General features: G+C 38.1%; 2 protein-coding genes across 4 annotated transcripts in view; one reads left to right on the top strand and one right to left on the bottom strand.

Annotated features, from left to right (window-relative positions):
* The window catches only part of LOC131431310 (protein kinase C and casein kinase substrate in neurons protein 1), a 96112-nt gene that overhangs the window by 64323 nt on the left and 15348 nt on the right, over positions 1-16441 (bottom strand). The gene's annotated exons all lie outside the window — the stretch shown is intronic.
* Positions 992-3451, top strand: LOC131431311 (uncharacterized). The gene is made up of 6 exons (XM_058596940.1): positions 992-1241; positions 1296-1557; positions 1621-1976; positions 2604-2770; positions 2829-2965; positions 3027-3451. Exons 1-6 carry the CDS (start codon positions 1127-1129, stop codon positions 3325-3327), a joined length of 1338 nt encoding a protein of 445 aa, XP_058452923.1. The 5' UTR covers positions 992-1126; the 3' UTR covers positions 3328-3451.

The raw sequence follows: 16441 nt of genomic DNA, 5'->3' as shown, positions 1-16441 counted from the left end.
TTCACATTGTACTTGTAATCAGACCAAACCTAAAATAGATAAAATTTTACAGAAACAAATCAGTGAAAACATTTTCCTACTAACTTTTTTCCATTCTTTAACTTCTCGTATTGGTGGACCTCTTTCATTTAAATTTTCCTTCAAACTCTGCCACAATTTGTTCGAATTTTGCCTCCCGTCGGCTCTGTTGAGGATTCCGCGAGCGAGATCCGCATGATTCTCCATAAATTTAGTTAACAACTCTAATTGTTGTGGATTTATGCTCATGGACATTTTTTGTTTACTCCTGTGGCATTAAATAATTAACATAATTCGATGTCATTTTTGTTAACATACATACACAAATGTGATACATCGTTTTGTCGTTTCTTGAAATAAAGATGATAAATACTTACATGATATGATGCTTTCGATAATTACCCTCAAAATCTTTAAAAACGCATCCGAAAACAAGGAGTCGAGAACAATAAAGCTATCGAGCATTTCTCATCGAGTTTAGTCGTTTTCGAGATCGATTGTTGTTGTTTCATAATGTCAAAATTTCTCGATAATCTAGTACCCCATCGAGAGACCTCGAACGAAGCTCGATGATCGAGCTCGAATCGAGAACCATAATACGAAACATGGTCGATTCGAATAAAAATCAGTCGAATCGAGATTCATAATGCCACCCCAGGTGTTCAAAGGTATTGTATAAAAATCAACAGGTTCGACCTCGGTTTCGGTATTGCCATGATTATTGATGATTATTACCCAAGCAATAAAGTAAACATGATAAACACAACATTCCAGAACAAAAATGGCTTTGATAGTAAAGTTATCATAAATTGTGTTTATTACAAGAGCGTACAGATAGACAATTAGCTCATTTTCACATATGAAACCAGCATATCAATTCCTTTGTGCTTTTCGGTACTCATACGAAAGAGTACTTGCTTATCGTACTAAACATTCTCTATTCAATGCAGCCAAATTTATTTTCAGGGCCATCTCAACAAGGCAATTCATCCTAACAAAATCAAAACAAAACATACAACATATTACCTTTTCAATCAAAGTAGCCAAGCCACGCAGATCATTTCAAATTGAAGTTTTACCTTGACCAGATCCCAAATTTCAGTGAAATATGTCCATTTGTTCCTCGTCGCATACCTCAGAGGATGAGCCTATCACTGGTCTCATCAGCAAGCTAGACGATCTTGAAAACACTATCAGTAACTTGGAATTGGATGTGCGCAAAGGTGAATTTTAATTATTGCAGTAAAAACTCGAAAGTAATCTACGCTCTTAATTAGAACTAAACACACAACGGTTGCTAAGTCGTTGCCAACTGAATCTCGCCGCCAAGTGTTCGGATACGCCAGAAGATCCCTCTGCATTGGGCACCCAACACAAAAGATCAAGTGCCGGTTCGGGATTTCTGGGGCTTAGTGAATGCAATTGTCGTTGCAATCAAGCACTCGTTATCTACCTGGAACAGTTGCGACAGGCAAAATTGGAACAGGAGCAACTCTTGCGACACTTGAAGATGCGAGAAGAACAAGTGCAACTTTATCGGTAATGCCAGTGAATTCTGATTTTTTCAACAGTAATTATGATTGGTTCAATTACATCGAACAGATCGAAAATGCTGGAAACTAATTCCATCGTTGAGCATCAGAAACAACAGATTAGAACCTTCAAGGAGAACGAGGAACTGGTAACGCAAAAAATCAATTCCGCCGTGGAGCAAGAAAACCGAATGCTTATGCAAGAAATCGACCGATTGAAGCGACTTCCGGATGAGCTGCGGGAACGCGAGCGTGCTTTGAAAATTGCCAACAAAGAGTTGCAGGAAACCAAACTGACGCTCAAATCATTGCTGCTGGATATCGAATCGGGACTGGCGGCGTGTGAGGACATTTCCGGTGAATTGCAACAGGAACGAACCCGGGCGTTTGAAACAATGAGTGAAATTGACCAGGAGAAACGAAAAGGTAAGTAGGCGAATGTAGGGCAGTCCGGTACATGAGCTCCCAGTGAAATTGTCGCCATTTGCATAATAAAGTAGACAACAGAACATTGTCACTAGCGGCCAAACTGTACCGGACAAAAACTGAAACAAGAAACGAATGGCAAATACATGGGATTGCCTAGTCAGATTAACACTGCAGGCGACCATTCTACCATTAGCGCAAAATGGGGTGAGCAAGTACGAGTTTTGTTGGAAATTTCACAACATATGTATTTTTGAATTGTGTAATGTCTGAAAGCAAAAGCAGTCACCGGATGCAATTTCTTTCGGAACAGGGGTTTCCAGCCAAACTCTTCTAGACAATGATTATCATACAACTACAACGCTTTCAGGAGTATCCGAAAACATCTTAAATATGGTTTTACCGGAAATACGAATATACATACATATATTGTAAGAAAGATATTTTTCTGCATCTAAGTAAAGATTCTTCGATACTGATGCCAACACAGAACTGCCAATTCGATGTAAGCAATGAATCCAATGGCAGTTTTCCCTTGACGTTCTCTACTACTATTTTTTGGAGCGGAAAATGAAACGAACTGAAAGTGTTCTACATTTTCTTTTTTTTTCTCGTTGGCTGGCGTAGTTATGAGATGGGTCGACAAGTATAGTGAATTGAAGCAACAGTATGACACGGCAGTGGAGCAGAAACAATCTATTGATCAGCTGATGTCGGAACTAGGGGGGAAGACCATACAGCTGGAAAAGATAACCAGACAGTATGAAGCTCTTAAGGAGGAAAGTACCGCATATGTAAGTAATTATCTTTTAGCCTGAGAACAATATATTATTGTCTCCTTATCTACGTCAGTTATCAACGGTTGAAACTCAGTACAAGAAGCAGGAAGCGGAGTTGAACCAACGAGTAGTTGAACTGGAGTGCGAAAATCATCGTCTAAAAGTCACACTAGAAGATCAAAGCTTAAAGACTTCGGAAGCATCACATAAGTATTACATGTCCTGTGCCGACCATGGTAATTTTTGATTGTTATCACATTTCACATTCTAGCATGCAACGGGAACTGATGAGTCTTGAGAAGAAGTTTGTTGAGGCACAGAATGAACTTAACACTTTAAAGCGATACAACGAAGCTGCTGCAGCTGTGGCAGAGTTTGGAACGCGCAAGAAAGATTTCTCAATGCATGAATCAACATCAAGCGAAACACTCAGTCCACCGTTTTGTAGTATGTGTGCCGTCGAAAATGAGCCAAGCTTGACAGAAGAGTGTACCTGTACGTACTCCTCCTATGCGTCTGGGGGCGTCGATTGTGATCCAACCGAGGAAGATGGACCAGTGGGCTCAAAATGACAACTATGACTAGTGATTCAAGTTGCAGTCATTGAAGTTTTTTTTTCTTCAAAATAACACACTTACAATCTATCTTGAAGAATGTGAAAAAATACACGTTTTTCGATCAAATTTCATTCTTAGCAAAATCAAAAGGAACTCAATGCGCCACATTAGATCGAAAAATCAATACGTCGTAAATCAGAATAAGGGTTGAGTGATGCTCGAAGGATCTGATCAAATCCTACTCGGGCTCTGATCACCGGATGCGCGGAACACGTTTTTAATCTATTTGGTTGACAGCAACTGTCATACAACAAAGTCATCGCTTTGTCAACAACTCTATTGTACTTATGTCGTTTTCGTTTTTAAATTGCACTACACTGGTGTAGCGAAAGCTGCACTGAAACCGTTCGTTTTTACCAATTGCACTACACCAGTGCTACACTTTTTCTGCACTGATACCACTGGTGTAGCACTCATCAAAAGTTTGGTGTAGCTCTGTGCAATGGAATCGTTTATTGTAGTCAATGGTTACTGTTTATGTTTTCGTCATTTTTGTTCGTTTATTCATACCTCAGTGTAGCACTGCACCGGTGTAGTGCAAATTAAAAACGAAAACGCCATTAGTTTTCACATAGTTGTTATCTCTAGTTTTATTGATAGCAGATATTTTCAGATAGATAAGCCAGTGTTACTAACCTCAAATGAGAATAGAAAAGCAACAGTTTGTCACAGTGGTATGTCAATTTGCATTCTTAAAGGTAGTGGAATTTGCAGGAGTCCGCCTGTCGGAATTTGTTTATAGACTGGTCATCGATTCTTGTCGATTCCCTATGAAAGTCTTGTTAAAATATCTCATCCACTTCATAATTCGAGCACTTTTTCTTGCAATTTGAACTTGTGAAAGTTTTCATCCCGATTCTGTATTTCGAAATACAGTACGAGATACGAAATTTTGAATTTTGTATCCCAATCGAGTTCGAGTTTCCCATACAAAAGCATCGCTTGATTGAATTACAGAATGCAATTTTTTGCATTAGATCGAAGTACAGATCATAAGTGTTTAACTCGAAATGTGCGTTTGAAAAAAATCTGTGTTGGATCAAAGACATGAAAACGAAAATTGGTCCTGTCACACGTGGGTGTTGTCAATCCCACATCCGTCATGATCCTATCATAAATAAGATAATAGTTGAGCAACCCGTGACACCAAAAGCGCCATCTGGTGTAGAATGGGTGCGTAAATGCTCCTAAAATGCATGTACAAAATTGCCTGCGCATTTAACGCAACCACAATAGCTAATGGAAAAAAGTACAAACGTTTCTCACTAGAAGCGCTGTTAGTGTCTCCGTACAATGGGAAATCTATGTTTATTTGATCAATACGTCGTTATTCAGAATAAGGGTGATTGAGAAGATCTCTCTGCGAGCGGGATACCATTCATTCAGTTCTAAGTATTTGTAAAATATCTCGAAAACAAATTATCTAGCAAGGATTTTGTAACCTCGTACTCTTGAGTTTATTTTCAGTTCGATTTTCAAATTTATGTTTGACGACTTGTGACGACTCAAAGATACAACATGAAACTCATGTGGCTTCGTGGCCCCGCAAAAATTATTCCACAGAGGTACACGGACCACAGTTTGAGAATAACTGATATAATAAAAATAACGACTCTTTCAAGAGAGAAATTGTGTCTGACTGATGGTTATCAAAAGAGTTTTACTTAAAAACTTTCTACATTCATTCACAGCTCATTGATCACCAAACCATAGTTAAATGAAAGCTCATTGGTCGCCTTCCGACTTACGGAATGTACCTTGGAAACAGGAAAAAGTCGGACTCAAAATCATTTCTATAGATTTAAACCGGGGTCAAGAATGAGCGGACTTCAACACACAACAAGCGAAAACTTTGCTCACTCTCCGTAAACCGGTATTTGTTTGAGCTGGTTTGTCAAAATCGAATTTTTTGTTCGCGGTCGGATCGAGCATCCATATGTTGCACTTCCTAGAATCCACTCAAAAGTATAAAATACTAAATACATCAAAGCCATATCAATGGAACATACGACAACCATTCAAATATTTGACAGACAGATAACCGATAACAATTCGCAATCTTTTTGTTCCCAAACAGGCTAGTCCGACAAACTTATGAGTTACTGGATAGATACAGAACTTCTATTCAGTAACTCGCTGGCTAGACTCATCAATGATTGATCACAAATTGAAAAACAACTCTTCATTCATTCGATAGGTAACTCGAAATAGGAACGCACTTCTCGAATCATATCGTTATTTTCTCGTTTTTTTTTGTGTAATTGAAATCGAGGAGTTCACTGTAATCGGCACCCATATTTTTTCACGAGAAATCGTCGGTGCCGATGGACTCGCTTGAGTTTTCAAACCCGAGCTTCGGTGTTGGTTTTTGTTTTCTATACCACGTGTATGAAACCGCACACAGTGTGCTTCGTTCGTAGAGACGGTTTGTGTTTTCTTCTTCCGTACCAGCGCATGTACGTATCAGCGCACTTCATAAGACAGTTTGAGATTTTAGACACTCCTCAGTTTGTAATACTGAAAACGGAAGTCAGATGCAGATGAAATTTAGAAGTTATCTATGGAATCATAGCTGAGAAAAGTGAGTTTGTCCCATTTTAGAGTTTGTGACCACTATTTCCGATGCTCCCGGAAGTAGTCGGATGAGAGGCTGGGGATTGATTTGTATGTAATCATTTCATTTGAAACGCAAAAAATATTAAAACTCATTCAAATATGTATTTCGGCTTGACGTCCTATTGCTGAAGTGTATTCAAGTCCCTGAATGTAGGCCCTCATTACCGTTTTCACTTTCGCTTTCACATTCATTTTAAGTACATGTACTTGATTTTACCTTCTTTTGATAAAAGCGTGAGTCGTATATACAAAACTGAAAAATATATACTAAATACGCGTCGATTGCCTGTCATCTGCAAGGGATTGACAGTCTCTTTGAAATGTTTGACTCCATTTGATGCAAACATTGCATGCAGGCGGGGCTGATCGAAGGAACGATGGCCTCGGAACACTATTTGCTCTGTATACGAAATGGGTCATCGGAATTCTATTGAGTAAACACCTCCCTGAGTCCTGGACTAAAATTAAGGGATCAATCCACGTTGTAGTGTAATTATACCATTTTCATAACACTGTCTATTCTATTCATTAGTTTGTAAGAAAGCTCTGTTCAAAGTGGGTGCTGCGTTTACTTACTTACTGAGAATGTGTTGATGATTGTGAGCAGTGTTTGGCCATGTTTGAACGTAACAAACCGAAATTTTGCGTCGATATGTGACAATGGATGAAACATGGATTCATCACTTCACTCCGGAATCATAACGATCCCCATCTGAGTGTACAGTCAATCAAAACAATGGCAAAACTACATGAATTGATCTTCGAATTGCTCCACCATCCACCGTATTTGCCAGATTTGGATTTGAAAGAAGATCAAAGCCCAATTCGTTCAATTTCGCCATTGTTTTCATTGTTTTGTTCATTGCTGTTTTTGCTCCATCGAAAGCAATCGCGGCACCCACTTGGAAAAAACCTGTTTCATGCTCAATTTTTCATGAAGGATAGTAAATACACTTCCATATGATATCTGTGTCATCTCAGCAACCTCACGGAGCTTCACTTTACGATATTTCATTATAATTTTTGTCACTTCACTCACATTTTCCGGTGTAACGGCTTCCTCAGGTCTACCCGAGCGTTCCGCGTCATTTGTGTCGGTACGGCCACGTTTAAACTCGGCGAACCACCGACAAATCGTTGCTTTTGATGGACAAGAGTCCGGATAACATTTTTCAATCCATTGTTTCGCTTTCACGGTGTTTTTACCCATTAAAATACAATGTTTTATCAAAACACGAAACTCGGTTTTTCCAGTTTTTAAACAAACTACAAAAAGACTTTACTCCAACCTCGATAACTCAGCTGTTTCTGGTCGGATCGACTTAAAATTTTGACCCGTTTCAAGCAAAGGTTAGTACTCTAGAAAGACGTGGTTACTGGTTTACTACGAGCGCCATCTCTGCTCTAGTCTCGGAACTTATTCGCCCTTATTCTGAATAACGTCGTATCATTTTTTCCCTCGTATTTCATTTGTATTCCCAATAACGCTAGCAAAATCAAAGGTAGCTATGATTCGATCGAGCCACATTCGATCGAAAAATCAATACGTCGTTATTCAGAATAAGGGCGATTGATCCATGTGTTAAATTTTTCTACAAAAGTGGTTTTGAAATGTTAGAGCAGCGCTGGAACCATTCCAGCGTTGCTCTTGATGGAAATTATGTTGATGAATAAAGTGAGTTTTGAACCAAAAAACACCTTGTTCTCTCTGTAAGGCCCGGGACTTTTCAGCACATGTCTTATGATAGTCGTTCGCCTCTCAATTAGGATAATTTTTCTGAACTTATGTGCGATGTTGGAAATCGAACATACACGGATAAAGTTCTATTGTCGGCACCATGATTAGGAAATTGTAAAAATCATTAAACATGTCTTCTCATGAGATCATACCTACTTTTAATTATATTATGAGCCAACTTATTAAAATCATGGAAATTTTTATGGAAGATAATTATTGCTCATGATATGAACCATTTTATTCATAAAATCATCAGATTTCCTAATCATGGTACCAGCTATGGCAGGTAGGCAGGCTGCTTGGATGGTATTAACTTTCCCATCTCGCTATATCCATCATTTCCAGAACTATAGCTCTCATTGGAGATTAGGTTCATTTAAATCGGTTACCAAATCTTTAAGCAAGTTCCATTTTAGACACTTTAGCCACTACTCTTTGACGAGTATTACAGAATCATGTGGCTTTCTTTTGCTTTTGAATTGTTGAAATCGGGCGGGAAGGGTCTAACACTTTTGAAAAATCATTATTTTTTTTCTTTGTATTTTCTTCTAGTAAAACATTTCAAGAATATTCAGTGAAATTTTCAAACCTATCGGAACAAAACTCAGCAAGTTATGGGCCTTTATCTTTGCTTATCTTATCTACTGCGAAGAAATAAGATCTCGGCGCACAGGCCCAAGATTTCTGCTTCGAATGACCTAAAAACTTGACAAAACATTCTTAAAATGTTTCATTATAACAAGTTTTGAAAGAAAAAAATATGATTTTTTGAAAATGTTAGACCCTACGGGCTCCCTTGAATAATAAATTGTTTTCAATGACTTTATGGACCAAAAACTTCAAACGCATTCTTTTCGAAAGCAGGTTTTGAAAGTCCGTGTCCATCGTCATTCGAAAACTACTGCAGCAATTTTTAATAAAATTTTGCACACATTTTCTACATATAAAAAATCAGACCCCGTTTTCCTTTTTGTTGTTTGTTACTTTGGGGAGGTTTTATAGCTACAAAACGGCGGATGTTTTCGAGAAAAATCCTAATTTTTACTTTGAACAACCACCAAAAATTTAAAAACAAACCTGTTTTAATCCACCTTGTGGTGTAATGATGCTTTTCTCATATCAATCATACTATCATATATAATACTGTGGTATTCTTCAAAATAATTTTTCTTCGATTCTTAAAAGAATAACCGAAATAGATTTGTTTGACCGTCTACTGATAAAAACTATCAATTGGAAAAGATTTGAGGTCGATTTAGAAAACTTTTTACGGTTTTTCGCTCTTTTCAGTGATGGTATAAAATTTTTAACACACTTTACTCTATATTTCCGGATCCGGAAGTTGGATCCGCATGAAATTCAGGAATAACGCATGGGACCACAGGACCTTTCATTTGAACCTAAGTTTGTGAAAATCGGTCGCGCCATCTATGAGAAAAGTTAGAACACATATTTTCTTTTTTTTTGCACATTTTACCCCATAACTCCCGAACCGGAAGTCGGATCCAAATAATATTCAGGAATTTTTTATGGGACCTCAAGACCTTTCATTTGAATCTAAGTTTGTGAAAATCGGTTCAGCCATCTCCGAGAAAAGTTAGTGCAAAAAAACGTTACATACACACATACGCACATACACATACACAGACATTTTGCGTACTCGACGAACTGAGTCGAATGGTATATCAAACTCGGCCCTCCGGGCCTCGGTTCAGAAGTCGGTTCTCACAGTGATTGCATAACCTTTCTGTATGAGAAAGGCAAAAATCAAACAGAAAAGTTGGGGTCTAGAAAAACTTCTACTCTAACTATGCTGCTTGTTCACTTCTGATTAGTCTGCGCTGAGATACAGTAGACACCGCAAATCATGAATTTTAAAAAGCGTCCTCAAAACTCACTCTTCACCGACTTATTTCTCAATATTTTTCCACGAAAAAATTACAAAATGTTGTTCGAATGATGATTTTTATCATGCAAAACATTTGAATTTATTTTTTTGAATTTTGTAACCCTAATCTATCCAAATCGTTAGAATCAGTAAGCTCGTGAAACTCATCATGCAAATAGGAATCGGCTGCGAATTTCTTCGTAACAGAAGGTTAAGTTCCGTGTAGAAAAGTAGCACTAGGGCTGGCTTTTTCCTAGTACATTAACATATACCATTCATGCACTGTGCTTAACATATTCATCATCAGCACGTGGATGAAAAGGGTCAGAAAAAAGCAGAGCTTGCATGGTTGATTGGTTTTCAACATGAATTAGTGAGTGCATGAAAGCACAGCCATTATACGCTGTTGTGATGAAGCATTAAACAAAAAAAAGAATAAGCATTATATATAGTAGTTATCGCATACTGCTATGTGGAATATATTTCCTAGAGTACCGATTGAAACGGTTTTATGTGCAATAATTTTGATTATAACTCCGTTGCAAGAGTTTTTTGATTTCGTTTAGAAACATAAATTTTTTACTGAGATAAATTCTGCCAAAACCTTCAATAAGGGTAGAACGCAATTAGAAATAATATATATTAATACTTCAAAACATAACCGCAACAACTCTATCGACCCAAAAACTGGTACTGCAGTGAAACTAGTGCTTCTACTGAAACAAATTACAACCTGAGATTGAATGATATAAATCGTGCTTGTTCCACAGCTCAACATTACGGACCACTGTAGTACATCAGATTCTAGCCATAACAACAACAAAAAATGATAAAACAACAAGACCTACATCGTGGTGCAAACTAGCATGACGATCTATTGATTTTTATTATTTAATCCAATTTCGCTCAATATTCTGCGACGAGACTTCATCGACCTACCTGGACGCGGTGGGGGATTGGAAAAGTGCCACTGGGCGAAATAGCCTCCACCAGAAAGCGCAACTGAAGACCGATCTGGTTCCACACCGGTGAACAAATGGAATTACATTCACCATATCGTCACTCCGGTGCTGGCTTGATCCGACCGACCGACCGCTTGGTGAGGTTTTACGTAAAAAATGTAAATAATGCTAAACCCACTCGTTTGATTTGTCCACTCGAGCCAGAGACTACAATTGCTTGGAACTAGACAGAACTGAAGTGTCGAAATGATAGAGAGTGGAATAAAAGGCCCCGTTGGAGTGCCGTGACAACACAGCCCAGCAGATACTGACCAGTTGGAACGAATAAAGAACAAAGTCCTGTGTAGAATAGAATCGATGTAAAAGGCACACACCGTATGTCATCATCTATGCAATGTGAGACTGTTGGCATGCGTTGCTTGGGTTCCATGAATTAATTTTCCAGTAATAATATTTATGGTATTTATTCATTGAGAACTATCCTAACATTTGCTATCCAGTAGTATTCTTCGGTACCCGCTCGACTATCGTGGATTGCATTAACTTGAACCGATGAACTGAAGGAAAAAAATCTTCGCGAAAGCATTCAACCGAAGTTAAATCTCTTAAAATATTAATTTTCACGGAAAGGACAATCGAAGGTACAGGGAAAAAAGTTTGGTTCGCTGGTATCGTTAGCAAGAGCTTATCTATCTTGCACATGACCCACTTCAATGCCTGTTGAAGTGTTTCCTAATCGAGTTACCGACATGAGCATGGTTTCTCTGTATAGATAGTGAGGAACATTTAGGTCACGTACACGTGTTGATTAATTGACCCCGAATATCGGATATAAACATAACAGAAAAAACTCATTGACTCACAACATTTAGTATTACACCACAAATTTTCAGATTTTTTTTTCTTTAATTTTCTACTTATTTCGATTATACATGGTTTTAACCTCATGGTGACTCGACTCTTGGGTCAGATAAAATAGGAAGGTTTCACCAATTCCTCAGCAAGGCAGAGTGTTCGGTTACCGGCACCCTTTTATTTTAACAGATCGGCTGAAAAGTTCGTATCGTTTCTATGAGAGGGCGCCACTAGAATTAAATCCATACCATTTTCAGTTAGTACAAACCTTCAAAAGATACGTGTATAAATTTGACAGCTGTCTGATTATTAGTTTGTGAGATATTGCATTTTGAGTGAAGCTACTTTTGTTATTGCGAAAAAAATGGAAAAAAAGGAATTTCATGTGTTGATGAAACACTACTTTTTGATGAAAAAAAGTGCCGCCGATACCAAAAAATGGCTTGATAAGTGTTATCCAGACTCTACACCGGGCGAAGCAACAATTCGTAAGTGGTTTGCAAAATTTGTACTGGTCATATGAGCACCGAAGACGATGAACGCAGTGGACGTCCAAAAGTGGCTATTACCGATGAAAACGTGAGAAAAATCCACAAAATGATTTTCAATGACCGTAAAGTGAAGTTGATCGAGATAGCTGATACCCTAAAGATATCAAAGGAACGTGCTGGACATATTATTCACGAATATTTGGATATGAGAAAGCTTTGTGCAAAATGGGTGCCGCGTGAGCTCACAATCGATCAAAAACAACAACGAATTGATGATTCTGAGCAGTGTTTGGAGCTGTTATATCGAAATAAAACCGATTTTTTCGTCGATATATAACAATGGACGGAACATGGCTCCATCACTTCACTCCGGAGTCCAATTGACAGTCAGCTGAGTGGACTGCACGCGATGAACCGAACCCAAAGCGTGGAAGACTCAACGATCGGCCGGTAAGGTTATGGCGTCTGTATTTTGGGATTCGCATGGTATAATTTTCATCGACTACCTTGAAAAGGGAAAAACCATCAACAGTGACTATTATATAGCGTTATTAGAGCGTTTGAAGGACGAAATTTAAAAAAAACGGCCTCATTTGAAGTAGAAAAAAGTTTTGTTTCATCAAGGCAATGCACCGTGTCACAAGTCGATGAAAACCATGCTGAAATTGAACGAATTGGGCTTCGAATTGCTCCCTCATCCACCGTATTCTCCAGATTTGGCCCCCAGTGACTTTTTCCTGTTCTCAGACCTCACGAGAATGCTCGCTGGTAAAAAATTTAGAAGCAATGAAGAGGTAATCGCTGAAACTGAGGCCTATTTTGAGGCAAAGGACAAATCGTACTACAAAAATGGTATCGAAAAGTTGGAAGATCGCTATAATCGCTGTATCGCCTCTGATGGCAATTATGTTGAATAATAAAAACGAATATTGGCAAAAAAATGTGTGTTTCTATTAAACGATACGAACTTTTCAGCCGAACTGTTAAGCTCGTAACTTCTGACTTAGTGCACATTATGCGGACATCTATACATCAATGGAAAGCTAAAGTTCCTGGCTAACAACTGATTAAGAAACTAAGTTGATTCATTTGATTGAAAGAAAAATTGTTATCAATTTAGTAAATCGATAAATTTTGGCCATTTTAAAAAAGGTGTTCGGTTACCGGCACCCCAAAAAATTTCGCTAAAAATGGTAAAATATAAGTAAAGACTGCAATTATTCAAAGTAAACCTGCTTTAATCCACCTAGTGGTGTAATGATGCCTTTCTCATGTATAATGAGAAATTCTATTCAAAAAATTTTTCTTCGATTTTTGAAAGAAACCAAGAGATTGTTGGTGCAATAACTAGTATAACATACAGAATAAAACAGTGCTTTGATTGCGTAGGTCATCCTTAAGAAAACGAAGTGGGTTCACTATTATATGCACTTCCAGCACCGGAACCCGAGAACCGGTATAATCAAAGTCGGTTCGTACGGACACCAACTAAAATGACATACAAACTCTACTAGTACGCACTCTAAATTATGATTTAAATGTTTGTTGTATCCGAAAATATGCAGTAATTGTTGGTAGGACCATTAGGCCTTTCAATCGACCCTAAGATTGGGAATAATGGTTTAGAGTCCAGTTTATAAAATTTTTTACGGTTTTTGTTCCGCCGGTTAAAGTGACGGTGTACAATATTGAACACAGTTTACCCTATAACTTCGGAACCGGAAGTCGGATCCGCATGAAACTCAGGAATTCCGTATGGGACCGAAAGACCTTTCATTTGAATCTCAGTTTGTGGAAATCGGTCAAACCATCGCTGAGAAAAGTGAGTGAGATATATTTTTCTATATATCACCACTATTTCCGGTACTTCCGGAACCGGATACCGGGAACCAGGATAGCCAAAATCGGTTTGTTTAGTTGCCTACTGATAATGACTATCGATTTGTGTTGTTTTGAGACGAGTTTAGAAATTTGTTTACCTTTTTTGTTTCGCCGGTTTAAGTGACGGTGTACAATATTGAACACACTTTACCCTATAACTCCGGAACCGGAAGTCGGATCCGGATGAAATTCAGGAATTCCGTATGGGACCACGAGACCTTTCATTTGAATCTAAGTTTGTCAAAATCGGTTCAGCCAACTCCGAGAAAACCTAGTAAGATTATTTGACACATACACACACATACATACACACATACACATACACACACACACACGCACACACACACACACGAGAGAGAGAGAGAGAGAGAGAGAGGGGGGAGAGAGAGAGAGAGAGAGAGAGAGAGAGAGAGAGAGAGAGAGAGAGAGAGAGAGAGAGAGAGAGAGAGAGAGAGAGAGAGAGAGAGAGAGAGAGAGAGAGAGAGAGAGAGAGAGAGAGAGAGAGAGAGAGAGAGAGAGAGAGAGAGAGAGAGAGAGAGAGAGACATTACTCAGCTCGATGAACTGAGTCGAATGGTATGACACTTGGCCAATTTTCACTAGTCGGTTTTTCAAGTGATTGCATAACCTTTCTATATGAGAAAGGCAAAAACAGAATTTATTTTTTTTCGAGCGTTTTTGACAAAAGTCTTCATTATCTATTATTATTTTGTGGCGAGTACCATAGTAATGAATATCTCGCCTGCAGACGATCGCAGACGGGTAACTCAACCACGGTATGAAAGCTCTTTTGAAGTAGTTTAATAGGTAAGTAGTCTCATTTGCACCTTCCTGCGCCTTTTAATAATAGACAAGTTAGTGTTATATTTAAAAAAAACATGAAAAATTGCGTTATTTCTTTACACTCAAATGATAGCAGCATAGTATGTTTGAGAAAGTTGTGTAGTTTTTAAAAATGAAAAACTTTGTATAACATGAAAAACTCATATAAATTGAAAATATATATGTTTTCTTACAAAAACTGATTTTTGACACCCTTTTCAGGAAATACATTATATCATGAATTACAATCAAGTTACGGGAATAGTACCTGCAGCAAACTTGTTTGAAATAACTTTCTGCACAACTTTGTCGAAGTAACTTAGACCCTATGTTGGCCCTGAGCTAAAATAAAATTTCTATCTCACTTTTAGGGGGATTAATCACATAAATAAAATTTTCCAAAAGATGGCGTCTATCATTTTGAGCAACTTTGCTGAAGATACTGTACCTCAAAAAACCACGATCCTATGAGTTATCAATTAAGACCGTGAAAATAGGCTTTTGAACCACTGTGCAATGATGCGATTGCAGCACATTTTGGTGATCAAGAATGATACTTTCCATTCTTCCTAGTAGACTAGGGGTTCACGTGGCATTGCAAGGTATTGCTGGAGATTTACAGTTCATTCGATATTGTGCTGGAGAAAAAATGTACTCCAATTGAAGTAAAGCAAAGTAAAAACTGATAAGAGAACATAGATTCAATTGTCAAAACAACCTTTATAGTTTTTGCCTTTTTTCTATTGAAAGGCAATAGGATTGCTGAAGAAACCGGAAAACCCCCTAGTATTATATAACATTCGACTTAGCTTGGTATTGGTTTAATTAACACATTTAGTTTCCTACAAATCTACTTCACTTTTCCGGCATTTCAGTTCCCGCTGCACAAGCTTCTTTAACCATCGCCTGGGATCGTGGTGTCTGTGACAATTGTATAGACAGTAGTGTGTTCAAGATAAGGAAATTCATCTTCCAGGTAGCTAATCGTCAACCGACGATCAGATCTCAATTTTGGGTCCACCAAAGAAAGAACTTCAGCAGTTTGCACGCTGGGCCTAGTACTCCATTCATGACACCATTATCTAGACTAGACAAAACTCAAGATGAACTTCTGCAGCTGAAATTCGCACAAAACGTTTTTAATACAGCGCGAACTTCTGGCTGGCAGAAGCAACTAGTATCGCGGACATTGTTTACTATACGCACAGATAGGCAAATGATTACAGAATCGAAATTATGTATTAAACGTTGAATTGCAATATAAGTGAATGCCCTTAACAGTTTCAAGACATTTTCCAGTACCTGAATTGCATTTTCCACCGAACAGTTCTTGTACATGACTGTCTCCGTTCCACTATCTCTGAATGAACAGTAACATTTGGAAAACAATCATTGATAGTTACGTTGTAAGAAATGCGCATGGCTCGTACATCGGGTGGATTATTCAACTGTACAAATAAAGAAAGGATGCCAAAACGATGGTTGAAATCTAGAGCACTGGCAGCTATATTTATAGTTTTTGGAAGTTGACACGAACGGTTAGGAAAAAATGAGCTACCGCACACACAATCCGTAACAGACTGACATTAACATATAGAATGCCATTACTATTGCCAGCCATGAAAGTAAATAAAATGATAATAATGATAAAATGCGAGTTCATTGGACTGCATATCAATGCTTTGATCAAACTTGAACGATTTGAAGGCCCGCTACTTGTTAATATTTACTTAACAAATACAACAAAGATTTAGTGAATGGAGGATCAAAAGATGCGCTTTTTATACGCAAATTTCTCAGTTAACACACGTCGCCTT

This window comes from Malaya genurostris, chromosome 2 (genome assembly GCF_030247185.1).
Source record: "Malaya genurostris strain Urasoe2022 chromosome 2, Malgen_1.1, whole genome shotgun sequence".
Taxonomy (NCBI): domain Eukaryota; kingdom Metazoa; phylum Arthropoda; class Insecta; order Diptera; family Culicidae; genus Malaya; species Malaya genurostris.
Note: the sequence above shows the minus strand (reverse complement) of the source record. Positions and strands in the feature narration are given on the sequence as shown.

What these genes read in the sequence shown, in the direction of transcription:
- LOC131431311 (XM_058596940.1), top strand. Translation starts at nt 1,127, where the DNA reads ATGTCCATTTGTTCCTCGTCGCATACCTCAGAGGATGAGCCTATCACT. An exon ending in TGACCAGGAGAAACGAAAAG is followed by an intron (nt 1,977 to 2,603) that starts GTAAGTAGGCGA and finishes TGGCTGGCGTAG; the next exon opens with TTATGAGATGGGTCGACAAG. An exon ending in AGGAGGAAAGTACCGCATAT is followed by an intron (nt 2,771 to 2,828) that starts GTAAGTAATTAT and finishes TATCTACGTCAG; the next exon opens with TTATCAACGGTTGAAACTCA.